Source organism: Diceros bicornis, chromosome 2 (genome assembly GCF_020826845.1).
Source record: "Diceros bicornis minor isolate mBicDic1 chromosome 2, mDicBic1.mat.cur, whole genome shotgun sequence".
NCBI lineage: Eukaryota > Metazoa > Chordata > Mammalia > Perissodactyla > Rhinocerotidae > Diceros > Diceros bicornis.
This window is the reverse complement of record NC_080741.1, coordinates 88710595-88737492: the sequence shown is the minus strand read 5'-3', so window position 1 is coordinate 88737492 and position 26898 is coordinate 88710595. Positions and strand designations below refer to the sequence as shown.

Sequence of the window (26898 nt, the reverse complement as noted above, 5' to 3'; positions counted from 1 at the left end):
TCTATTTAATGTGTACAATTTGATGAGTTTGAACATATGCACACACCCACGGAACCAGGATAAATTTGTGAGCAAAACATACACAATCACTGCTCTCATAAAGCTTACAGCCTAATAAGAGAGGCAGACCCTAATAAAATATTCAAACAAATAAATGTAAAAGATAAATATAGTGAACACCATGAAGCACAGATGCAGTGTTTAAAGAGCAGAGTATGTCCAGGGTATTATGGGAATTCTGGGTGATGGCCTGTGAGGATTGAGACGTGTAGAAATGCAGAATGTGGTATCTGGACACCCTAGAAAGTGTGTACCCCCTGTGGACAGAGACAGGGCCTAGAAATAGATGATGTGAAGAAGGACCCATAGGCTATGCCGTTTTACAGAAATTAAAAGTTTGTCAGAGAGTATAGTAGACTATACTTTCACCTGTAGGTGAAAGTGAGCTCGATTCCTCACTGAAGCACCATCCTTCCCCTCTCTCTCGCTATGTAATTCTGTAGCGCTGACTCCACCACTGAATTTGGGAGAAAGACATGTAAACAGGTCAAAGCCAGGAAGTTTATCTCATCTACGTGGACTGATTCAGAGATAATCACATGAATCAACCGTGAGCCTACGAGGGAAATGAACTTTTTGTTAGGTTCGGAAGAGAGTATTTCTTCTCTCAGCCAGATGTACCCTTGTGAGAGTATGGGACCTGATCCTGCTGCCCCTATCTGCAGCCTGATTCTAAAGCCCATACAGAGGCACCAAGACCTCGAAAACCACCAAGCCCAAGGTTGCAAAAACAGGAAACAAAAATTCTTCAAGCGGAATATTAAGTGTAATCATGAGAGGGACCCACCTTTCCCCTTGGGTTCCCAGATCTGTGCACTCTGGCTTTGAGGTAAGAGCTCCATATATTGAATATACAACACTGTGTATGGCAGCACCCCAAGCCCACAGGGTTTTGGAAGTTCACGAATGGTTGTGCTGCCAGAAGAGCTGTGGACAGGGAAGTCAAATCCATACTTAGAATATGTCTACCTCAGTGAATAAAGCATCACCCTCTTCCTGTGATAGGAGAGGTCCAATACATTCAACTGTCACCATGGAATGTTTCCATATCAAAGACTCAGCATCAACCTCTGTGGTTGGAAGGTTGGGCACACAGCAGAGGTGGCAGCCAGATCAGCCTTGGTGAGCAGAAGATCATGATGCTCACTCCGTGCAGAGCCCCCAGCCCTGCTCCTACGGTCATTTAGTGCCTGATCACAATGAACATGAAGAAGGCTGGGAAAGAGGCTGAGTGATATCTACGGGCAGGTCATCATGTCTGCTGATTATGGAGAATTCCATATAATGCAGGTGCCTCTGGTGGCCATTTGTGTGGTAATGACCATCTTCATATTCTACCTGCTCTGTGAGGGAGCTCACACCTCACACCTCCATTAAGACCTCCTAGTCACCAATTTTCCAAGTCTATATTTTTCCAAGACCTTGATCAGCAAAGGCAAACTGTTAGCTACTGCCCATGAATCACTGTAGATCTACCGCTCAGGACATCTCTTCTTCCCATATGAGATGTCCAACCAGATGGACCACACAAGTTCTGTCCACTGGGAGTATTTCTTGTCACCACTCTATTTCGGAGGCCATCCCTGTGTGAAGCTGTAGTACCAAAACGGACAACTTCCAGCTGGTGCTGGCAAACCATGAAAATCTATCTACAAATCAGGCCCTGGGTTTTTCCTTTACTGATGGCTGGTCATAGGGAGCTCGTCATGAGACTGTGGGCATGAACTGAGGGAGAAAAGGTGACACAGTAGGAGAAAGAACGATGATTGTCTGAGCTCCCAGCCCACGAAGTTTACTTGTGCCTTTCAAAATGGCTTGGGCTCAAATTTGTATGTGTGAAACCAACTTAGATTTCTTTTTCATGCAGTTTTGTGATTCAGTGGATGCCGTTATGCCCAGTTCATGATAAGAAGTTCAGTTCACTTGCTGTCCCATGACCAGGTATTTAGTCACTCCCAGTCTTCATAGGAAGCAGGGATAGGGAAAAGGCATAATTTTACTCCTTACGGTCAGCACTATGATCCTATTGTATGATTTACCAGTGGAACCCTACAGCAGTCCGTCTGCCACAAACACCTCTGATACAATTGGGTTTACTGAGGCTTAAGGACCAAGAGCCAGGGCAACTTGCTCCTGCTGCAGAGACATTTCCTGCCCCAAGTCCCATTCCAAATTGGCAGCCTTGTGGATTACCTAGTAAATGGATCAGCACCGCATGTCCCCAAGTGAAGCATGTTGCCTCCAAAATCCTAAGAGGCCCACCAAGATTCTGTTTCTTTGTTGTGGATACTACAAAATGCAGCAACTTATTTCTCAGATGAGTATTCCACATGCTCCAGATTTATGCACTCTTAGAAACTCCAACCATTTGACAATGCCACTGAACTTTTACAGGATTTATCTCCCACCGTGGCACACTTAATTGTCTTTTGTTTTTGTTTTTGTTTGTGAGGGAGATCAGCCCTGAGCTAACATCCGTGCTAATCCTCCTCTTTTTGCTGAAGAAGACCGGCTCTGAGCTAACATCTATTGCCAATCCTCCTCCTTTTTTTTTTTTTTTACCCCCAAAGCCCCAGTAGATAGTTGTATGTCATAGTTGCACATCCTTCTAGTTGCTGTATGTGGGACGCGGCCTCAGCATGGCCGGAGAAGCGGTGCGTTGGTGCGTGCCTGGGATCCGAACCCAGGCCGCCAGTAGTGGAGCGCACGCACTTGACCGCTAAGCCACCGGGCCGGCCCTTAATTGTCTTAATAGGACACCTAGAGTGCTTCCTAATGCCTTCTCACCAGATGCCCATTAGTATGGTGTCATGAACCAATGTGGTAATCTGGAGCATACGAAGATGAACAAATTCTCCCCAGACTTTGTTATGATAGAAGGAGAACGGAGATAGCACTAGGGCAAGGTAATAAAGGTAACTGTTGTCCCTGTGATATAAATGCAAACTATCTTTTATTTTATTATCAATTGGAATGGAAAATAAAGCATCTGCCAGAAAATAAAGCACATGCCAGGTGCTCAGAATCATAGCTGCAAATTGAATCACCACATGATAATAAAGTAATCTTTTTTTTTTTTTGAGGAAGATTGGCCCTGCACTAACATCTGTTGCCAATCTTCCTCTTTTTCTTTTTTCTCCCCAGAGCCCTAGTACATAGTTGTGTATCATAGTTGTAGAGTTGTAGCTCTTCTATGTGGGACACCACCTCAGGACGGCCCGACGAACGGTGAGTAGGTCCACACCTGGGAGCCGAGCCGGTGAACCCCGGGCCGCCGAAGCTGAGCGCATGAGCTTAACTGCTATGCCACCAGACCGGCCTCTACAGTAATCTCTTTGTCATGCTCCATTACCCATTGTCAAGCAGTCCCTAAGCAGCAGCACGGTGGCTCTCAGGGCCACAGGGATCACTTATGCAGCTGCAAGGTTGGCTTGCCACACTTCCATAGGGTCGACCAGTAAGGATGCAACAAGCCCAAGGGGATTCCGGCAAGATCAGGTCCCCACACACCACGTCCCGGAGGATGGCATGGAACTGGAGGGGCCGCATGACAAGTGGCACAGGTGGTGGTTTGCTCTGCCACTGAAGAGCCAGCTCTAAACTACAGCCAGGTAGTTTTACAGACCTACATGCAAGCTCAAAATCTGTTTTTGGCTAATGATTTTTTTTTGTTGAAAATTCTCCTTTAAATTGCTTTTTTACTTTTCAACAAGACTTTATAAGTAGTAAGATTATATTTGCAAATATTCTTGTGTTTTCTCCCTAACAGTCTAATTGCATGTAGAGTCTATTGAGAGCTACCACATACTATGATCCCTCTGCATTTTGAAGGGATTACTCAATTTATTTCCTGCCATCTATTTTGCTAATGAGATCCACATTTATTGTCACTTTTTATTGTTTTTTTATTGTTACTAGTCATTTTTATTGTTTTTTTAGTCATTTTTATTGTTAACTCATTTTTTAAAAAGTTGTGTCTTTCTCTAGTAGATGTTTAAGATTTGTTTTTCTTTATCCTTGATTTATCTGTAGCTTCTCTACTTGTGTGCAACCTGAGGACAAAGTCTTTCTTCCTTTATGGGCAATTCTCAGTAACTGTCTCTGGATAGTTCTCCCAATTATTTTTTCTCTACTCTCTTTTGGGTCCCTAATAGACTTACTTTGAGATTGTCTGATTTATTTTCAATATCTAATAGTTGTTCTTTAAAAAAATCTCTGTATATGACTGTGCTACATTCTGGAAAGTACTATCTTCAAATTTATTATCTTCAATTGCGATGTTTACACTTTTTAAACTTCCTATTACTGGGTTTACTAGAAAGGATATTATAAATGATACAAATCAACAGCCAGAGAAAGAGGTGCATAGGGTGAGGTCTGAAAGAGTCCCCAGGACAGAAGAGTCAGCCTCTGTGGAGCTGGGCTGTGACACCCTCCTGGCACATGGATGCATGCAGCAATCCAGAAGCTCCCAGCACCCCATCGTGTAGGGGATTTTATGGAGGCTCCATTATGTAGGCACAATTGGCCACTGGTGATGTGACCGGTTTAAACTTGATCTCAAGCTTTTGAGGAATTTTTCTTTCAATTATCTTTTTTTTTTTTTTTTAAGCAAAGCTGTTTATTCACGATCTCATTTCCCTGTAAATGGATCAGCAGCTGCCTAAGCTGGGCTCTGCCCTGGGGCCAACAGCTCCAGGCGTTGGCACTTCCAGAACCTGCAGGAAGGACCCCAGGCGGAGGCCGGGGCTGGAGAGTCACCCAACCAGAGGCGGAAGAATGGGTCTAGGCTGGTGGCCAGTGCCCCCTGGCGGACAGTGGCGGTCACTGCAGCCGCCGAGGCCGGAACTCTCCTTGTTTCCAGTGGGGGTGGGGGTGGGGGTCACTCGTACTGCAGGAGGGAGAAGGGCACAGCCCGCAGCTTCTCCCTGCCCTTCAGCGAGGTCAGCTCCACCAGGCTCACGCACTCCAGCGCCTCGGCCTGCAGCTGGCCCAGCAGCTCAGCGGCTGCGCACGTGGTTCCTCCAGTGGCCAGCAGATCGTCCACGATGACCACCTCCTGCCCTGGCTCCAGGGTGTCTTTCTGGATTGCCAGCTCAGCCTGCCTGTTTTGCAGTGTGTAGGAGGCGACGCGGTGGGCTCGCTTTCGGATGAGCACGCAGCCCACGCCGCGCTCCTGGGCCAGGGAGGGGCCAAAAGGGCAGCCTCAGGAGCCTAGGCCCGCGACGGAGTCGATCTTGGCGCCGTGGGTCTTTCTCAGGTGATTGGCCAGGAGGCTGATGCAGGTGCGGAAGGAGTCGGGGTCCTCCAGGCCAGGCAAGACGTCCCTGAACAGCACGCCCGGGATGGGCAAGGCAGGGAAGCCTCGGGTGCGCCGCCACCTGCTGCAGCCCGGGTGGGCCATGGCTGCGTCCTCGCGCGCGGAGGCGGGGCTTTTTACATTTCTAAATTTTCCCTTTTTTTCCATATCTAATTGTACTTGATTTATTTCTGCCTATTTTTGTTCTTTCCAGGAAGAAAATATCTTGTTTAAAAAGCAGCTTTATTGGGCCGCCCCTGTGGCTTAGCGGTTAAGTGTGTGCGCTCTGCTGCTGGCGGCCCAGGTTCCATCCCAGGCGGGCACCGACGCACCGCTTCTCCGGCCATGCTGAGGCCGCGTCCCACATACAGCAACTAGAAGGATGTGCAGCTGTGACATACAACTATCTACTGGGACTTTGGGGGAAAATAAAATAAATAAATAAAATCTTTTAAAAAAAGCTTTATTGATTGATACACCATAAACTGCACATATTTAAAGCATGCAATTTGATGAGTTTTGACATATGTATACACCCATGAAATCAACACAATTAAAATAATAAACATATCATCATCTCCACAAGTTTCCTGAATCCTCTCTTCCCTCCTAATCCAACCCTCACCCCAGGTAACCACTGATCTGCTTTCTATCAGTTGGTACTTTACAGAATTTTTATAGAAATGGAATCATATAGAATGTACTTTTTTATCTGGCTTCCTTAACTTCAGATTCATCCAGGTCATTGTGTGTATCGGTATTTCATTCCTTTTTTTGCTGAGTAGTATTCCTTTGTCTGAATACACCATAATTTGTTTATGCATTCGCCTGTTAATGGACTTTTTAGTAGTTTCCAGTTTTTGGTTATTGCAACTACTACAAACACTCATGTACAAGTTTTTACATGGACATATGCTTTTATTTCTCTTGAATAAATAGGTAGGCATAAAAAGCCTGGGTCATATGGTGAGCGTATGTTTAACTTTCTAAAAAGCTGCAAACTGTTTTTCAAAATGGTTGTACCATATTGTACTTGTACCATTTGTACTTGATTCCTTTCTCCCTGTCATTGCTTTTCTTTGTAAATTGAGGTGAAATTCACATCACATAAAATCGTTTTAAAGTGTACCACTTAGTGGTATTTAGTGCATTCAGAACGTTGTGCAGCCACTACCTCTCTCTCTAGTTTCAAAACTTATTTATCACGCAGGAACATCCCATACCCATTAAGTAGTCACTCCCAATTCCCCCTCTCCCTTCCTCCTGGCAATCACTAACCTGCTTTCTACCTCTTGGGATTTGCCTATTTCATATAAAAGGAATCATACAATATGTGACCTTTTGTGTCTGGGCTCTTTCACTTGGCATGTTTTTGAAGTTTGTCCAATTTGTAGCATGTATCAGTACTTCATTCCTTTTTATGGCTGAATAATATTCCATTATGTGTATATGCCACAATTTGTTTATCCGTTTATGCATGGATGGACATTTAGGTTGTTTCCACCTTTGGCTGCTATGAAGAGTGCGGCTGTGAACACTGGTGAACATGTAACGGACTACCTGTTTTCAGTACCTAAGAGTGAAATTGTGGGTAGTATGCTAATTGTATGTTTTACTTTTTAAGGAACCTCCAAGGATTTTTCCATATCCTTAACAACACATTTTCCTTTTCTTTTTTTTTTATTATAGCCATCCTAGCGGGTGTGAAGTGGTATCTTATTGTGGTTTTGATTTGTATTTCCTTAATGACCAACAATGTTGAACATGTTTTTACATTGGCCATTTGCATACCTTCTTTAGAGAAATATCTATTCAAGAACTTTGTCCATTTTTTCATTGGGCTGTCCTTTGTTTTTGAGGGAGTGTGTTGTAAGAGTTCTTCAGATATTCTGGATCTAGACCCTTATCAGATATAGGATTTGAAAATATTTTCTCCCATTATGTAGATTATCTTTTCACTTTCTCGGTAATGTCTTTTGAGGCACAACAGTTTATTTATTTGAGGAAGATCAGCCCTGCACTAACATCTGTTGCCAATCTTCCTTTCTCTTTTTTCTCCCCAGAGCCCCAGTGCATAGTTGTGTGTCATAGTGTAGAGTTGTAGCTCTTCTGTGTGGGACGCCGCCTCAGGATGGCCTGATGAGCGGTGAGCAGGTCCGCGCCCAGGGTCTGAACCAGCGAATCCCAGGCCATCAACGTGGAACGCACGAACTTCACCGCTATACCACCGGGCCAGTCCCAAAAGTTTTTAATTTTGATGAAGTCCAATTTATTTTTTTCTCCTTTGTTGCTCATGCTTTTGGTGTCAGATCTAAGAATCCATTGCCAAGTTTCTTGCTTTTATGTATGTTACTGCTTCACTTATCTACTTGACTCATTTACTTTAAAGGAATTTGAGACTATGTATTTCACCTGATGATGGCCTGGTTTGGAGGTTGGCAGGCTCATCCTGAAAGGAAGTGTTTTGTGGTTGTTTTTCCCTCTGCCTCTCAGTTTGGTTGCTGCCTTCACTTAGAACACTCGGGCCCCCACAATGGCATGTGGCCTTAGGTACACACCTGAGATCGCCAATACAGTAAGAAAATTAGAGATATTATAGATCTAATCCAGGAGTTAGAGGGTAGCAATTTTGTTCAGGTTTTATACCATTTGCAAAAAATATTAAACTCTGACTGAACCACTATGGAAAACAAAAGGAGTTTCCTCAAAAAATTAAAAATAGAACCACCATATGATCCAGCTATTCCACTTCTGGGTATTTATCTGAAGAAAACAAGAACATTAATTCAAAAAGATACTTGCACCCCCACGTTCATTGCAGCTTTATTTACAATAGCCAAGACATGGAAACAGGGGCTGGCCCAGTGGCGTAGTGGTTAAGTTCATGCACTCCCCTTTGGAGGCCCAGGGATCACAGGCTCAGATCTCAGGCACAGACATATGCACCGCTCATCATGCCATGCTGAGGCGGCATCCCATATACAAAATAGAAGAAGATTGACACAGATGTTAGCTCATGGACACTTCCTGAAGCGAAAAGAGGAAGATTGGCAACAGATGTTAGCTTGGGGCCAATCTTCCTCTCACACACACACAAAAAAGACATGGAAATAACCTAAGTTTTTACCAACAGATGAATGGATAAAGAAATTGTGGTGTGTATATATATGCATATACGTATATATATGCATGCATACACATATATACAATGGAATATTATTCAGCCATAAAAAGAATGAAATCTTGCCATTTGCAACAACATGGACCTCCAGAGCATTATGCTAAGTGAAATAAGTTAGAGAAAGAAATACTGTATAACCTCACTTACATGTGGAATCTAAAAAAAATCAAGCTCATAGATACAGAGAACAAACTGGTGGTTGCCAGAGGCAGGGGGGCAGAGGATGGGAGAAATGGGTGAAGGGGTCAAAAGGTATCAACTTCTGGTTATAAAATGTCATGGGGATGCATGGCAACTGTAGTTAATAACTGTCAGTGCCGTTGAGTCGATTCTGACTCCTAGCGACCCTGTGGGCAGCAGAGCGGAACCCTGCCTGGTCTTGCTGTGCCATCTTCTCACTTTCCAGCGCTCTATCAGACAATGCCCCGCTGATATTCATAGGGTTTTCATGGCCAATTTTTTCAGAAGTGGGTGGCCAGGTCCTTCTTCCTAGTCTGTCTTAATCTGGAAGCTCTGCTGAAACCTGTCCACCGTGGGTGACCCTGCTGGTATTGGAAATACTGGTGGTGTAGCTTTCAGCATCACAGCTACACGCGGCTACCACAGTACGACAACCGACAGACGGGCGGTGTGGTTCCCCGAATGGGAAAGGAACCTGGGCTGCATGCGGTGAGAGTGCCGAATCTTAACCACTAGACCACCAGGACTGGCTATAGTTAATAATACTGTATTGTATATTTGAAAGTTGCTAAGAGAGTAAATCTTAAAAGTTCTCATCACAAGAAAATTTCTGCACCTATGTGTGGTGATGAGTGTTAACTCAACTTCTTGGGCTCATTTCACAATATATACAAATACCAAATTATGTTGTACACCTGAAACTAATATAACGTTGTATGTCAATTATACCTCAATAAAAAAATGAATCAGCCAAACCGCTGATTCTAAAGCATAACCCCTCCACCCACTCCCCATTGTTTATGCAGTGGCCCTTTCTCACCACCAAGTTGTTTTTCCACTGAAAAGAGGAAAAGGATGGAATCTTTTGTCTAACCAAATGCACTTGAGCAAAGACAGTTTGAGAAGCTCTGCTGTAAGAAATACTATGGCTAGAAGAAAATAATCTACGCTGAGAATCCAGTGCCGTCGTGCAATCCCCATCCATTCTCTCTACTTCCTAGTCAACGCTGGCTTCCTGACTGGACTGGAGCTTCATGCAGGCAGGTATCAAACATGAGTCATTTTCCCATGTCCCTAGGACTTGGACCGTGGAGGTGTCCTGAATGCATCCAATGAACAGGATCCATGACATGGTCACAAATCAGTAACATTTTGGTGGCGATCAAAATTTTCACTGAAAAGATATTAAACGTGCAAGGCTCCGTGAGGCTAAAAGGAGTCATGAGGGCCCTTCTCAGGGCTAGCAGAGCTTCCAGACTTGGCCAGCTGCAGGTTCTTGGCTCCTAACCAAGTTTTTAAAAAGTTCTGGATCTAGATACCAAGTTCTCTATGCCCCTAACACCTCAGAACCACATCCTCCCATCTGTGCTTTCAAGCTTTAATGTGCTGTGACCTCGTTCTCAAGTGTGGAAGGCACCCTCCTGGTACTCACGCCCTTGGGTCCCTCCCGTTGAGTGTGGGCTGTGACTCACTCCTAACAAATTGAATATGGTGAAATGATGAACGTCATTTGAGATTAGTTTACAAAACGGCTCTGGCTTCCATCTTGCTCTTTTGCTTGCTCTGATGGACGCCACCCGCCATGCTGTGAGATGACCTAAGGGGAGGCCCACGTGGCAAGGAACTGAGGGAGGACTCTGGCCAACTGCCAGCGAGGAACTGAGGCCCTCACTCCAACCCACAAGGAACTGACTCCCACCCCAAACCACCTGAGTGATTTTGGAGAGCCTGCCAAGCCTCAAGATGATTGCAACCCTGGCCGACACCTCGATCACAGCCTCCAGAGAGGCTGAGCCAGAGGATCCAGGTAAGCCATGCCCCGATTCCTGACCGACAGAAATCGTGAGATGATAAGTGTTTGTTGTTTCAAGCTGCTAAGTTTTAAGGTAATTTTCTACATAGCAACAGGTAACTAACACACCTGGGACAAATGAGGCATGACTACATCATAGCCTGAAAACTGTCTAGCAGTCACCTTGGGCAAGTTACTTAACCTGCAAGGGCTTTGGGTTCCTTATCTTCAAATGGGAAGGGCCTTCCCCCCTCACGGATTAACTGCCACGTCTGCGTGAAGGCATCTGCTCACAGATAAAATAGTTAGCTTGCTATGAACTCGACATAGAAAATTTTAACAGACTCCACCTGGTTTACCAGTATCTCCAAAGAGGAATTTCAATTAAATTTTTCATAATTTTTATTTCCTTACATCAAAAACACTTTTAATTAGTAAAAACAAAGGACACATTCAAAATCAGGTAAAAATCATGTTTTCCTTTAAATTGACTACTTAATTCACAGCTTTTCCTCTCTTGGCTGCTACTTTGGTAACAATCAGGTCCCCACCTCTCAAGAACACTGCATCTGGACAGGCTGAGACAGAGCCAGTGTGAACGCAGGCCCCAAACCAGGGCTTTAGGAATAACAAGAATGGCAAACCAGCCTCTCCCTCCCCTCAGAAAGGGATTGTGAATCCGAGGATCTAAAGCTCCACTTTCCAAACAGAAAACCCGGAGCTCAATGTAAAAATGGAAACCAAATGTCTCAGAAATGAAGGACAGTACCTCCTCATACACTCAAGGTCAAGATGCTTGTTGAGAAATAAGTATCTGATCATCTGGCCTCTTCTACGAGGAATGGCCCCACTCCAGCATTCTTAAAGGAAGTTTTTGGTTTTTTTCTATTTCATTTCCCAAAGGGGTATAAAATCTACTAAAAAGGCTATAATGAATCAGAATAAATCAGCTCAATCACAGTGCTGAGAATATTCAGCACATTATTTCAAAGTGGCAAAATTCAGGGCAAAATTCAAAAGTGGCAGCTACGTTCGCTGATAGGCTTATGTGAGACACACATACACACAACTCTGTTTTTTCAGTGTATATGTCAAGGGACCAAGACCCCTGATGATCACAATAAGTTATTTTGTACATTACAGTGCACAGAACAAAAGGGAAAGACACCTTCTTGGAGAGCGACCGAAAGGCATTGTGCAAAACGTTCCCATCACTCCGGAAATGAAGGACTGGGGCTGGGCCTCGGGGCCTTCATTAGCTGGACCCTTCCTCCTCTCTGGGCGCGGTGGCCTCAGGGCCAGCTGTTTCCTCTAAAGGTTCTGGTGGCTTCTTCTCCTCTTCCTCCTCGTCCTCCTGGGGATAGAGGTCTGGGTACTTCTGCATGCACTCCTGCATGGCCCGGAACTGGTCTATGCAGTCCGACCCCTTGACCTCCTCCGTGCTGTAGTGGAAGCAGGAGAAGGCCGACTTGAACTGTTCCCCACAGGGGCCGCTGGCCATTCCCCCAAGGCACGGGCAGTTCCAGTTAATGTCCCCGTTTGGCAGGATCAAGCCTGGAACAGGAAAATGGGCAAGGAAAATGTGAGAGAGATTCTCTAAGGTTTCAGAAAAAGCAAGACCAAGGCCAGTCCTCACAGGCCACTCAGAAGGTGCGGAACAGTATGGACTGTCCTGGCACTCGCGCGTGGACCTACTTCTTGATTTGGCTCGGGTTCAAATGCCTGGCACAAGTCCAGCACTCCTGGCTCAGGTGGAGAAAAGCCACCATCAGCATCTCTCTCCATGTGCAACACTGATCTATACTCTAAGCCGCCTCCCAGTGCTGTGGCTGTGGCTATGCTCCAAGAACTACATACTGGAAACCATTTAATCCAAAGCAGAGGGGAGCACCTGGATGGTTAGCAAGAGGCTTTCTGAAAGCCCCAACACTTTAAGGAGCTGAGGCCCTGAGCTCCTCCTTTCACTCTCTGCTCCGCTCCTGTACAAACGGTCAGGACTCCCCAGCATGCACCCTCCCCCTCAAGCCACTCGCTCTGCGGCTGCTCTCAGCTCGGCACAGGGTGAGGACTGGTAAAGAGGAGGTGGATCCTTCTGCACTGACCGGGAGAATGTCCAAGACAAGGAAAAGGCTAGTGGCATGTCAGAGTGGTGTGGCTCTAGTCTTGTGAAAATGAAAAACCTAGAGGAATATTAACCATATTTACCAAACTGTTAAACTGTACATATGCGCTGGGAAGGGGGTGGGATTACAGATGGATTTTCATTTGCAGTATTAGATAGGCCCCTTACTTTTGAATTGTACACTTTTTCTTATATTTGAAACTTTTCACATCTAAATAGTATTTCTTGGCTTTCTAAAATGTTTTCAAGATGATTGCTTCATTTTCAACTTTGTGACAGACACAGAAATATGATTCATGTAAGTTTCTTACCTGAGTCTTCTACAGAGACTGAGAGCATTCTTGAGGAAAGACTCTAACATGCCCAGTGAAACTACACATGATTTTTCACTCCAGGGAAGTACCAGGCATGGCACTCTGAGCTAGTGTCCCAAGTCCTGAGCCTATGCTGAACCCCGCCTCTTAATTCTAGCTCAGGAAGCTTCACTGATCAACAAATCTATTGCTGCGGTCCCTCTCTGGTAAATGGGCTAACAGTGGAGACGTCCACGGGCACTGCCCCGCAGCAGGCAGTTCTCCAGTAGCACCACCAATAGCTGCAGAGCACGTTCTTGTGTATTCAGCTTTACGTGGTGAAATCACACAATCCTTTGACAACCTTCTGCAGTAGGTACTACTAACCCCAGTTTCCATATGAGATTTTGGGGGTTCAGTGGGGTCCACATCAGGACTACAGCCAGGGCCTGTAGGATCCCAGAGCCCGTGCGATTTCCCTCACCTCTCACCACCTCTCCCTACTCTGCAGGCCATCTCAGTGCTGGAAACACACAAATGCTGTCCCCTGGAGGCTCAAAACTGGTAACAAACCTACACAACCAGTTTTCAAAAGAAATAATACTAATATTTAAAAATAACAGCCCTGGTCTTTAGGAGTCCTCGTTTCCTTATTTCTCAAGGGAAGGTGAGCCAGAATGAGGGAGCCCCTCATAGAGAACGCTTACAGTGCCCATCTGCATTTCAGGGACAGTGTAGAGCCACACAGGTGGCAGCTTCCACATGTCACCTTAAGCACAGATGCAGCACGCTGTCAAACGTAATAAAAGGCCTCGAGTTCTAGTCCCTGCTACTGACCTCCTGGCCAGTCCCCACCTCCTCCAGACCCTCAGCTTTCCCACCGGACCGGGGTCTTTTCCCTCCAGGGAAGTACCGAAAAGACTGAAAGGGTCTTTCAGGCCCTCCTGTCTTTTTGGTCTATGAAAATTAATCCCGCCATCTTTCTCATGGCACTCTTAGCTGTTCCCAGTGCTATCTCAGCCACAGAGCTGGATGCTGGGACGCAGGCAGCTAGCATAACTGGCGGCCTCCTTAGTCTGCTCAGTAACTTTGCAATTGAGAGCTCAGAGCCTGGGTCCGAGAGTTGTTTTATATGCTTCTTCATATATTGAGTCACTAGAAAGGGTTGCAAAGGCAAATACCTAGAGTCCAAGCAGATTACTGTAAATCACAGAAGCAGGTAGGAGAGAAAGCAAGACGGACGATAAAGATTGGTGGGAACTGGAAGGGAATGCGCAGTCTTGAGGCAGACACATTCAGGTGTTTTTTATTTATTTATTTTTTTGGTGAGGAAGACTGGCCCTGGGCTAACATCCGTGCCCATCTTCCTCTACTTTATATGGGACGCCGTCACAGCATGGCTTGATGAGCATGGGATCTGAACCCGCAAACCCTGGGCCACCGAGGCAGAGTGCGCAAACTTAACTGCTACACCACTGGGTGGCCCCAGACACATTCAGTATTTAAAAACACTAAGAGGCAAACAAAACAAGGCCTGATTTGTCCTGCAGGCCCCACAGAGTCTCGGCCAATTAATGAAATGTGCTCAACTGATATGGATCTAAAGATAGGCAAAGTACTGGAATTTACACGTGATTTATTTTTCTTTAGAAGAGTGCTGATTCAGGATTCCTCCCGTAGCTGTCATTCTCAGAATGCTAACACTTTGTATACCATCTGCACTTCCCACTGCTCCCAGCAGGGTGCTAGGTGTGCATCCTTAGCTTGACTCTGATCCCTAGGAGCAGTAAGGGTAACACGAGACGCACCCTACCTAAGAATACACGCTTCAGTCAGCATTTGAAAGCTTCCTATCAGGAGCCCACACTCTACAGGCGGCTGCCACAAGCTCCTTCAACCACAGTTATCACCACTCAGCACCAGAAGGTTTGTCAGTTATCAGCAGCGAGTTCAGAAGGGCTTTAGACCCGTGAACTGAGGACTGCTGACAATACGTGGACTGTTTATGAATGCTGCACACACATCCATCTGCCTCACAGGCTGGCTGAGTTCCAGAGAGTCCAGCAGCGCCAGGCCTTTGGAGTGACGCCCTAGGCCCCCGTGACCGCTGACCACTAACCGAGTTGTGCGCGGCAGTTCTGACTGGGTTAGTTGAATCCCACAGCTGGGAAACCATCCCTCTCTCTCGAGTCAGCTTTCCACGCAAGGTGCTTGCTGGAGCGCCTGCAAGGAGAGCAGCGGCTTCACCAACGCACAGAACAAGGCTGTGACTCTTCCAGGCCAGCTGGCTAACAGCGTATGCAGACCTGGCAGGATTCAGTCTGGCAACTTGACCGAGCAGGAGGATCCTTGTCACCTTAACCTACTTGTAACTGCTGGAACCTTCTGACACCCCCTAAAACTTAATCACTGAGAAGCATCCAACGAGCTTAAGTCAGTGCAAAACTTCAGAAGAAAAAGAGGCAGAAGACTTGAGTAACGACAAACTCTTAGTTTCTGGCCTGATGGCCAGGAAAGTGCATCAGAGAAAGGGCTGGAAGCACTTACGCCTCTGAGGGAGACGAACTTGCTGTCCTGAGAGACGGGCCATGGCTGAGATGGAGACCTGAAAACCCAGCTGTGGCCAGGTCAAATGGGAAAGGAATTTTGAACACTGAACTTTTCCCCCAGTACATGTCTGCGGGTCCCTGGGAGGCCCCACACCACTCACCATGCTCCTCGTACGGATCATTGGGGTCATCAGCCACCAGCTCCGCATTGCTTGGAGTTTCATGGTCTTCTTTGGTCACAAATATGATTCGATCCTTTCCTGGTGATTGGAGAACAGAGGAGGAAATGTTTCACTGAAGAGCCCTAATCCCAAAGCAGCCATACAAACCAAGTTTAAAGACTGTCCCATGCGAAACCCTGAGGTGAGATGACCATCAAATTGCCATCCCTGGGCTGCGTCACATGATGGTCTAGCAGCCACTTCTACTAAGTGCCGGCGACTGGAACAAACCTCCACCAAGGTCGTAGGTGAGGAGGAGGAAGACACTTGCCCACCCCGCCTGCCACATGTACCCCCGGGGAAGGAGGTGAAATGCCCCAGTCTGAGCAAATGCAGCTGCAGCCGGTCCTCAAACCTGCTGACAGTCCAGCGGTACAGCAACTCCTTTCTTCTTCCCATCAAGAAAGGAGCAGTCCTTTCCAGAACTCCCATGGCACTGACCGCCCACATTATTTCCCATCAACCCGTGAAGACCTCGTCTACTTGCCGCGTCTCCCTCCTCCCCAGGCCCCCCGGGGATCTGCAAACAGCCAGCCTTCAGACAACCCCTGCGGAATGAAGATGACTGACCAGGCCAGCGATGCTTGATGCTCGGAGTGCCTGCTGCTGAGCACCCCCGGCCCACTCCACCAGCTGCTCTCGCCTGCTGGTTGAGGGAAGAGAGTGGGAGGGACAGAAAAAAGGCATAAAGAAAAAGAAGACCTGGTTCCAGCCCCCTAGGGGTTTACCCACAGGGTTCAGAATGCATAAAAAGTCTGAGAAAGACTGAGAACTTTGACAAGAGAAGTGCAGTGACGTGGGTGTACGGCCAGCAGCCCACTCAGCTGATGTAGCCACTAAGTCCAAGATGCCCTGTGGGAAAATATCCCCATCCCCTGCCTCTGAAAGGCTGAGGACACAAGTCCGAGAGTGCCCTCGGTCAAGACTCCCTCCAGGCTTCCTGGGCCCTAATCACGGCAAGAAGGGATCATGACGGGGGAGAACACTGTGGCAGATCCCCCCAGTCCACAAGGCCTGAGGGGCTATTTCCCAACAAGCGGGAACGACTGTGGGGAGGAGGGACTGTTTCACAGAATTGCTGATGTTAGTAACTCCTGTGACAATCTGCAGTTTGTTATTTTTCCGAACAATCACCAAACCCCAAAACAACAGGCTGGCAGTCGGGTCAGGACTGAGGCCCTACAAGGACCAGCATCAGGAAGCCAGCTCTTAAAGTGAACAGCGCCTTGGTCAGGCCAGAGTCCCCAGCCCCATGTGCCTGGTTGGCAGAGGGTCCCGAGCCTCCAGGGAAGCAGACTGGGGAAAGCCAAATGCATTTTGTATAAGGAGCTTCTCCTCAGGGGCGGCTGAGTGAGCAGAAGAGGGAATCAGTATTGACTGAACCAGGGTGGGTGCACTCCATGGCTTGTTTTGGCTAACCTGACAATGACCCTATCACGTTTTATCACCCTCAGCCCCCATTTTATACAGCAGCAAACCAAGGCCCAGAGTGGTTACTCAAAAATCAATCAGCTGGAAATGGCAAGGCAGGCACCTCACCTATCCAACTCCCTCCTGACCTCTCTCCTACACCCTGTAGCTGTCAACACTTGACCTCACCCTCCTAAAGCCTGTAGCCATCAGGTAACCACTCAGCAGGCATCTGTCTGATATTCCTGCTGTGGGTCCTCAGTTTCTCCTGTAGTCCCTGGAGGGCAGATGGGCTGGCCCCTCTCTGGGCCCTGCGTGTCAGCTAGCTCCTGCCATCCCGTCACCACCCCGAGAGGAGGCAGCAGGAGCCCCATTTTACAGTGGTAAGCCTGAGGCTCTGGGAAGTGACTTGCCTGGGCTCACACAGGGCTGTAATCTGAACCCAGCTCTGTGTCTCCACAGGCCACAGAGTGGAGATCCTTTGCACACACCCACACTGCCCCTCCCCCAACACACACACACACACACACACACACACACACACACACACACACGAATAAAAATGACAGCTGACACTGAGTATTTGGCATGACTCAGCTGCTGTCCTGAGAGCTCTGTGTGCTTTGGGCAGGAATAAATGTTTTGTACAATAAATACTGACCCAATCCCTGCCCAAGAAGCTTAGAATCAGTGAATGTTTGCTGAGTGGATGAGCAGGAGCTTTCTTCCAAGCTACTGGGCACCCACCTGGTGAAGGGCAAGGACAAATTCAACAGCCCTACTGACTACTCATTCTGACCCAGGAGACCGGGGATAATGGGACTCTTATCCGGAAGGGGATGGGAGGTGCCTGGCACTTAAGAAGACGTCTCTAGGCACTGTCCAAACGCGCCCTTGGACAGGGCCTTAGTCGGTGGCCTGGAGAGAGTTAGCCACAGTGGTGGCAGAGGCTGGACCTACAGAAATGTGGCTCTCTGAGAGCTGCTGGCATTTTCTCCGATTATTTCATCCTTTTTTGTTTTCCCTTTGTATTTAGGAAAGTTTAGTCACAGGCATGCTAAGAGAAACCAAAGAAAAAGGTTTGGGTCCACACTGGGTTGGAGCACTTAAGGAAGAGGCTGGGGAAAGCACAGGGGTGACATCAAAAACCAGAGTGACACCTCCAGAGAGGACAGTTCAGGGGACAGAGGGAAGGCCCTTGGTACCTCACCTCCTTACACCTGCACAGGGCCTCCCACAGTTACAGGGCTGACCCTCGGCAGGTGGGGGAACCGGACCTCCAGCCCTCCTGAGGTTTCTACTCCAGACCTGGTCTCTGCCTCCACACCTCCCATGTTATCTCAGAGAAGACTGCTTTTCCCACTGGCCTGGGACAGGATTTGGGCCAGGCAGCCAGGGCATGACCTCGGTAATTCTAGCCAGCTTTCAAACACTCGAAAGCCACCTGCAAAAATGCTGAAAGCTAAGGAGAAGCTGCAGCCAGCTTCTCAGCTCAGCTCTGACAGTCTGTTTACCAGGATCGCGGCTCAGCCCAGAGGCAAGGCGTCCAAACCCAGCCGGAGACCCACGGGGTCTGTGAGGCACAGAGGCCAGGCCTCGACCAACAAAAGTTGAATCAAGCTCTCTGACATGTCGGCACAGCTCCCGGGCTTCACAGGTTAACCATGATACAGCCAGGTCTGGGAATCACAGGCCTAGCACAATCCCACCGAGGATGTTCCAGGGCCCTTCCACAGGGCTGAATTCTCTCATGCCGCCTGCCGGGACATCCCCTCTACAGAACAGTTACAGTGGATCAACAGACGTGATATTGTGATTTATAATAAATATATATATTTCATCTTTGACCCCGTTCCTGGCACAGAGCTCCTAAAAACCCGTGAAATGTCCCAAGTGATGAGAATAATTAAGATCTCTTGTTATGTTAATGAGGTGACTTTTAAAAGGCACTTAAGGATGGGGCTGCTTGCCAGGAGAACCAACCCTGTGACTAGAGGGTGGAAACTTTCAGCCCCACCTCTTAATTTATGGGGAGGGTGAGGGGCTGGAGGTTGAATCAATCACCAATGGCCAATGAGTTACTCAATCATGCCTACATCATGAAGCCTCCATAGAAACCCAAAGGGACAGGGTTCGGAGAGTTTCCAGGTTGGCGAACATGTGCAGATTTGAGGAGAGCGGCACGCTCGGAGAGGGCACGGAGGCTCCGGGCCCCTTCCCCACACCTTGGCCTATGCATCTCTTCCATCTGGCTGTTCCTGAGTTACATCCTTTTATAATGAACTGGTGATCTAGTAAGTAAACTGTCTGAGTTCTGTGAGCCACTCTAGCAAGTTAATCGAACCCAAGGAGGGGGAGGTGGGAACCTCCGAGCTAGAGCTGTTGGTCAGAAGCACAAGTGATAACCGGATTTAGGATTGGCAATCGGTGTCTGAAGTGGTGGTGGTGGAGGTAGAGGCAGTCTTGTAGGACTGAGTCCTTAATCTGTGGAATCTAATACCATCTCCAGGGAGATGGCGTCAGAATTGAGTTGAATTGTAGGATACGCAGCGGTGCTGGAGAACTGCTTGGTGGGGGGGAAACCCCACACACTGGTACTGTAATTGTTACTGGCAGAACATAACAACTGCATTTTTTACACTCTTGGGCTCCGTGCAATGTGTTTTACACCTGTCGGCTCATTTAATCCACCGTGAGGTGGGTATTTATCTCCTTTTCATAGAGACACAGGAAAGGGAGGCCCAGAGGAGATAAGAAACGGCCCGGAAGTCACAGAGTAAGTGAAGGCAGAGCAGGAACATGAACTCCGGTCTGAAAGATCCCCAGTGTGCCACCTTATACACAATCATGAGCGCCATAATGACATTTTGGTCAGTGTGGGACCAGGCATACGACAGTGGTTCCATAAAATTAGTACCATAGAGCCTAGGTGTGCAGGCTATACCATCTAGGTTTGTGTAGTACACTTTACAATGTTCGCACAACGCCGACATTGCCTAACAACGCATTTTCTCAGAATGTATCCCTGTGCTGTCCACCGTATACCTGTCCCAGCAGGCCTTCGATTCCTAGAACGTTTAAAAGTGAATACAAGGGGCCGGCCCCATGGCTCAGCAGTTGAGTGCGCGCGCTCCGCTACTGGCGGCCCGGGTTCGGATCCCGGGCGCTCACCGATGCACCACTTGTTGGGCCATGCTGAGGCTGTGTCCCACATACAGCAACTAGAAGGATGTGCAACTATGACATACAACTGTCTACTGGGGCTTTGGGGAGAAAAAGGGAAAAAAGGAGGAGGATTGGCAATAGATGTTAGCTCAGGGCCAGTCCTTCTCAGAAAAAAGAGGAGGATTGGCATGGATGTTAGCTCAGGGCTGATCTTCCTCACAAAAAAAAAAAAAAAAAAAAAAAAAACGAATACAAGGACAAAGCTCATTTACTCCTAACAGACCTGTGAAAGAAAGAACTAGTCCTAAGAATGCCAACTAGTGGGGTAATCAGCTACCCTAGAAGGTCTCATTCAACTTCTCAGGAATTTCTCTAGAGAAATAAAATACAAAAATTCTTACTTTCACTTCCAATAAGCAAAACAAGTTGCTATAAGCATATTCAGGAGGATGTGGATAACCACCTCAACCTTTTACCCTCCTACAGTTCCAAATCAAAAGACTTTATGATCACAGCTGATGGGAGAAAAGGACTGAGGTGGACCTAACACAGAAACAGGTGAGGGCCAAGTCACTTCCCAATCACCACAGCACGTGGCGAGCAAAGGCTCCTCAGTCAGACCGACCCTGGGTGACCCGGGCCATCAAATGACGGCAGCACAGGCATGGCTAACCTGAACGGACCCACACCGGGACAGAAGCGTGGTCTCCATCCAAGGGCAATTAAAATTATTTCTCAGGCAAACACCATCTACCAGACTGAATTAATGTTGTGAAGTTGAACACTGTTAGAATTCAATCCATTCATTTGTTTGGTTTTAGAGTTGCTTAAGACTACAGGCAAATGTTTATACTAAAACTTTTAAGTGTAGGTTTTTTAGACAGTTACATAATAATAATGAAAGAAACGTTTTAAAATCAGTACAAGAATTTTTGTCCTTTGGAATTCACGAATTTCTCAAATTCAAGAAGCAGCAATTCCCCAATGCTGGACTCACTATAGAAGACTCAAGCTTTTAAAAAGGCCTGGGCTGGCCCCGTGGCTTAGCGGTTAAGTGCGCGCGCTCCGCTGCTGGCAGCCCGGGTTCGGATCCCAGGCGCGCACCGACGCACCGCTTCTCCGGCCATGCTGAGGCTGCGTCCCACATACAGCAACTAGAAGGATGTGCAACTATGACACAGCTGTCTACTGGGGCCTTGCAGGGGGGGGAAGGAGGAGGATTGGTAATAGATGTTAGCTCAGAGCTGGTCTTCCTCAGCAAAAAGAGGAGGATTAGCATGGATGTTAGCTCAGGGCTGATCTTCCTCACACACACACACACACACACACACACACACACACACAAAAAGACATTAAAAAGGCCTGGAACTCGGCCTCAGAAACCTTCACTCACTAGCTGAGTGTGGCTCCTGACAACCTCACAGACAACTTAACCTGCTCTCCCGCTCGCCACTGTCCCTCTCGGAGGGCCACGCACACCCATCTCCTTGGGGCTCCCCGGGGGGTCAGCTCACAGCCTTGATCTCCCCACGCTCTCGCTCCCATGACCAGTTCCCTCATGCTTATCAAAGTGCAGCCCCTAGGTGGGTTGAACTGTACAGTCCTCCATCCCTGACAGCGAACTCCCAGGCTGGGTTCCTCAAATCCTCAACTAGGCCAAGGCCACACATCTGGTAAGTCTACCAAGACGGAACTAGCACCTGTCTGACTGCTGTTAACATGAGTGAACCCTTCCAGCGTCACAGAAATGTGCTCACTAGAGCACAACCCCTGGGGTCCTTAACTGAGGTTTGGTTCCCTCACTGGCACTTTAGTTCCATAATTACACAAGCAAAAATAGCTTAATCTGGACCAACTTTCAGATTACAAGTCCCTTGAGAGTAAAGTCCTGGATCTTGCTGCTCTTTGCCTCTTCCACACTTTTAAAATTAAGCTGAAGTTTACTGACACCTTTAGTTGGCCGTGGTGGTTTAAACCTAAGTCTTAGAGGCTTCACGGACAGAAATGATGTATAGGAGGGAATGATCCCATGGAACTCTGATCATTCTGAGCCTGTGAGGGTGGCATTTTTCCCATTCTGCATGGATGTCTTGGTCCACTCAGACTGCTATAGCAAAATACCAACCGGGTACCTTATAAACCACTGAAACTTACTGCTCACAGTCCTGGGGGCTGGAAGTTCAAGATCAAGCACCGTCACCTTCCGGTGAGGGCCATCTTCCTGGTTCACAGCAGGCGCCTTCTCACTGTGTCCTCACAGGGTGGAAGGGGCTAGAGATCTCTCTGGAGCCTCTTTTACAGGGGCACTAATCCCAACCATGAGGGCTCCACCCTCACGACCTAAGCAACTTCCAAAGGCCCCATGGGGGTTAGGATTTCAACATATGAATTTAGCGGGGATACATTCACACCACAGCACTGGGGAAAGAAGGTTCCTTGAGTGATCTGACCGTGGTTTCTGGGCAGGCACATATCTTTGCGTCCCCAATCCTGGTACCCAGATGGTGCTCATGTTTGTTGCATGGGCACAGTAAGGGCTCAAAACCAGCTGTGGAAAGAACAAAAGCACAGGCCTGAGCCTGAGATTTAAGCCCAGCTTTGGGAGGTCTGGCTCACAGTGGCATCAATATTCCGGAGTCTTAGGATTGGGGTTCAAATCTGAGCATAAGCACATAACAGCCATGATCTCAGGCACTGTCTTGGGGCCTCAGAAAACAGGCCTCCCCAACCAGCTCAGCCTACCTATCTCCTGTGGTTAGGGCAAGAGTCAAGATACTTCGTTAACAAAGGAGGTGAAATGAGTTTCTGCTCTTACCTGAAATCCTGCTCAAAAGACAGTAATTTTTTAAATGGCATCAAATGATAAGGATAAAATGGCCAGGAAAAGAGACAATCAGAGGCGAGACATGTCAATAAAATTTTGGAAGTAGGAAAGCTGGTAGAGGAGTGCTCTCTGACTTGACAAATGGAGAAAGCTGAACCCAAAGTCACAAGGAGGGGAAGTCAACTAATCCCCACCCCAGGACCCCAGTAAGGGTCAGGAATCGGAGGCCCCAGTGGTCACTCTGAAAACAGGACTTCAGGGTGGGGCTGAGAACAGGACTAATTGAACAGTTGGATACCAAGATACCCCAATTCCATAGTCATACAGCCATTCTTGACCCCTATCTTTCTCTCACACCTCCATCATCAAATCCAGTTGGCTCTACCATCAAACACATCCAGAAAGATCTGCATCCCTCACCTCCATGAGCCCATCTCCCACCATTGGCCCCCTCCATTCCAGCACCTCCCTGCTTTTACTTTGACATGCTGAGCACACACCTACCTCTAGGCCTCCGCACAGGCTGCTCTCTCTCCAGATGCTCTCCTCAGATATCCTCAGAGCCACCCTCTCCCTAACTTCACACCTCCTGATGCCACCTTCCCTGACCACTCCTCATCTCTCACCCTCTTTTTCTCCAAAGTGCTTTTCCTCACCTAACATATTATATATCTGTTTACCACCCGTCTCCCCCACTGTAATGTCAGCTCCTCAGGGGCACGGATTTGTCTATTCCATTCACTGCAGTATCCCAGAGCCTACAACAGTGCCCAGAGCATAGTGGGTAAACAATATTTGTTGAAAAAGTAAATGGAGACACCGAACTCTGGATTAGGACATGAAAACCCCAGCCCCAGCAGAGGGCAGGAAGACAGAACGGTTATCACCATTAAGGAGGTGAGAGAAAACCCTTGGATGGGTGGTCTCATTTCCCCCAGAACGGGGACCACAAACATGCACAGGATCTTTACACATCAGACTCTCAGCATGTCCAACTCAGAAGGAGCGCCCACCTCTCCCAGCATGCCACAAAGGCAGACTGTGTCATCTGTGCTCACATGCTCAGTGGCTGGAGCATCACAGGAGCTCAATCAATGTTTGTTGACTGAACAGGGGAGGGCAGGCTCAGCATTAGAAGAAACTCAAAAAAGAAACAGTGTGGTGCTGACACAGAAAAGCATGGGTGGTCCAAAGCCAGGGAGAGAGGCTGAACCCACGTTGTGGAACACCGTGAATGCCAAGCTAAGGCCTGTGTGCTGAAGGCTGCGTGGTGGATGGACCCCTGAAGTAAATTTGCGCAGGCAAGTGATTCACTCAGAACAGAGGGCAGGCATGCATATGGGTTCATTCAATAAAGATCTGAGTATCCATCTGTACATCAGGCTCTGTGCTAGGTGCTGGGGATGTGGCCCATCTAATGCTCTCAGCTTAGTCCAAGAAGACAGACGGGAAATAAGATGACAAAAATGAACAAGGTAATTTCAGAGAGTTTAGGATGTGAAAGACACAAAGGGTCAGGGAAGACCTCTCTGAGGAGGTGACATTTGAGCCAAATCTTGAAGGCTGAGGAGCCAGCCATGGAAGAGATGGAGGAAGGAGGTACCAGGCAAAGGGAACAGCCAAGAGGCCAATGTGGCTGAGCAGTGGTGAGGTGGAAAGAGATGAGGCTCAAGCTAGATTGGGCGGGAGCTAGATCACATGAGCCTTTAAATGGCAAATAGTTTGGGATCATTTTTTTTAAGTCCCATGGGAAGCATAAAAAAATAAGTGGGTAGAAACAAGTTGAAGCTTGAGGGGACACTAGTATGGATAAGATAAAAACTAGAGAAGGCCTGAAAGTGAGTGCTTTCAATTCTCATCGCCAAACTAAGAGAGAGATCTTTCAACCAGGAAAAGATAAGGATCCATGCTTTGGTAGCAGATGGAAACTGCCTCTCCTTCCCAGATAACCTGTGACGTCTAGAAATCTTCAAGGGCAAGAGGGGCCTTATTTACCTGCACAGCCTCATTATATCCAACAGGCTCAAAATTATTTACTAAATGAAGAAGTAAATTAGAGACTCAGAAAAAGGAAATTAAAAACAAGAGACCTACTGTCTAACAAAGTGGTGAGGGCAGAGGACTTCTGTTCATGGCACAAGGAAGTGTTAGTCAACAGAAATAGTACTCAGTATGGACATCAGTGAGTACTACGGCTTTATGACCCAGGGAAGAGGAGGGATTCTAGAAGCAGGGTAGGGTACTGGAGAAAAGGCTTAGCATTTTAGACTGAGTTGTTCCCCTAACTGGATGTATGGGTAGGTCATCTTCTCTGGGCTTCAGATTCCCTGAATTAAACTGAGGGGCGGGACTATTCACCACAGAATTTCTAGATGAGTTCCAACTCTCTCTGTAGCTTTATATTCTCAGGTGTCCACCATCCCCATCACCTGGCACAGGGAAGGTGCTTCACGAGTATCTGCTGAATGGATGAAGACCAACTTCTCATTTTACAGGATTGGAAACTGGGGCTTGGAGGGTTAGGTGGTAGCTCAGGGATAAAGAGCCAAGTAATGGCAGTGTGTGCCGGAGGCCCTGGGACCTCCGACCTGGACACTTCTGAGCTCTCGGGTAAAGGTAACAACAGGGAAGCAGAGGGATGGTAGGCGGAGCCCAGGTTTGTTGGGTCACGGGGTGGGGGTGGGGGGTTCCCAGCAGAGGGCTCCCTGCAATCCAGCCGGCACCAGATAGGACAGTGCAGCTCTGGAATTGGACTGCCAGGGCTCTGACCCCAGCTCCACGCCTTAACCGCCGCATGGCTTTAGCCAAGTCACCTCTGAGTCTTAGTTTACTCTTTAGTAAAAGGCGGATAACAACAGAGCCTGACTTACAAAGGTCGCTGTGAGACCAATGAGATAAGCCTTATAAAGCTCCTTGAACAGTGCCTGATATGTAGTTGGGGCTCAATACGTGTTCCCGTTGGCGACACCTCTACCACTCCAGCACAGCACCTAACCCGTGCGGCAACTTTTGGGGACAGTTAAAAGGCGCACGCAAATGGAACACGTGGTGCGTGGTGAGAGGGACAGTAACAATTAATAACAATACATTTCCAGTTACGAGCCAGAGGAAACGTGCTCAGCACTTCCCTTACCCCCTCCGGCCTAGTTTATGAGGTCTCCACGTGCGGGTCCCTCTGCGCTCCGAGTTCGGCCTCACCGTGACCTTGGACCTGCCTCGTTCCTCCCAGAGTCTCGGTTTTCGCATCTGCAAAATGGGGGTGGCGACCGCCGCCCAGCCCGCTCCAAAGGTCAGGAGGAGGGTACCCCGAGCCGCGGCCCAGGTCGCCATTGCCGGCAGTGGGGTCGCTGGGCGCCGGGGCCTGCCTAGACCGCGTGTCCCCTGCAGGCCCTCGTAGGCCGGTCTCCATGGCAGCCCGCCCTCCCTACCTTCCTGCCGGCAGTAGGCCATGGCTGCAGCCCAGCGCTCAGATCTCGCAGCGATAGCGGCGGCGGCGGCTTCACGCCGTGACCTCTCCTCAGGCGCGACGGGCGGCTCCGAGGCCCCCGCGGACCCGCCCCCTCCGAGCCTGCCCGCCGCGCGCCTGCTTCCGCGCCCTCCCAGCCCCAGCCTGACCCGCCTCAGCCAGGAACTACATTTCCCAGCAGGCCGCGCGCCGCTCAGCAACTCTCTGGGGAGTAGGAACTACATTTCCCAGAAAGGCTTGCAGTGCGCAGGCGCATCAATGACGGACAGTGCATGTTGCAACGTTGTAGCTAAAGCGCCTGACCCTGGACTACATTTTCCAGGAGGCCGTGCGGCG

At 48.2% G+C, this 26898-nt stretch overlaps 1 protein-coding gene and 1 pseudogene across 2 annotated transcripts; both read right to left on the bottom strand.

The window, feature by feature from the left end:
* Positions 1–4942: 4942 nt before the first annotated feature.
* On the bottom strand, positions 4943–5464 carry LOC131421441 (adenine phosphoribosyltransferase-like; annotated as a pseudogene).
* Positions 5465–10896: 5432 nt separating this feature from the next.
* Positions 10897–26647, bottom strand: CHCHD4 (coiled-coil-helix-coiled-coil-helix domain containing 4). Of its 2 annotated transcripts, none has more exons than XM_058566166.1 (3): positions 26525–26647; positions 15638–15736; positions 10897–12066 (listed from the first exon to the last, which is right to left on the bottom strand). In XM_058566166.1, the coding sequence occupies exons 1-3, from the start codon at positions 26544–26546 to the stop codon at positions 11768–11770; spliced, it is 420 nt and encodes a 139-aa protein (XP_058422149.1). In that variant the 5' UTR covers positions 26547–26647; the 3' UTR covers positions 10897–11767. The 2 variants fall into 2 exon arrangements, with proteins under 2 accessions (XP_058422149.1, XP_058422147.1); XM_058566164.1 differs by lacking the exon at positions 26525–26647 and adding an exon at positions 26295–26513.
* Positions 26648–26898: the final 251 nt, after the last annotated feature.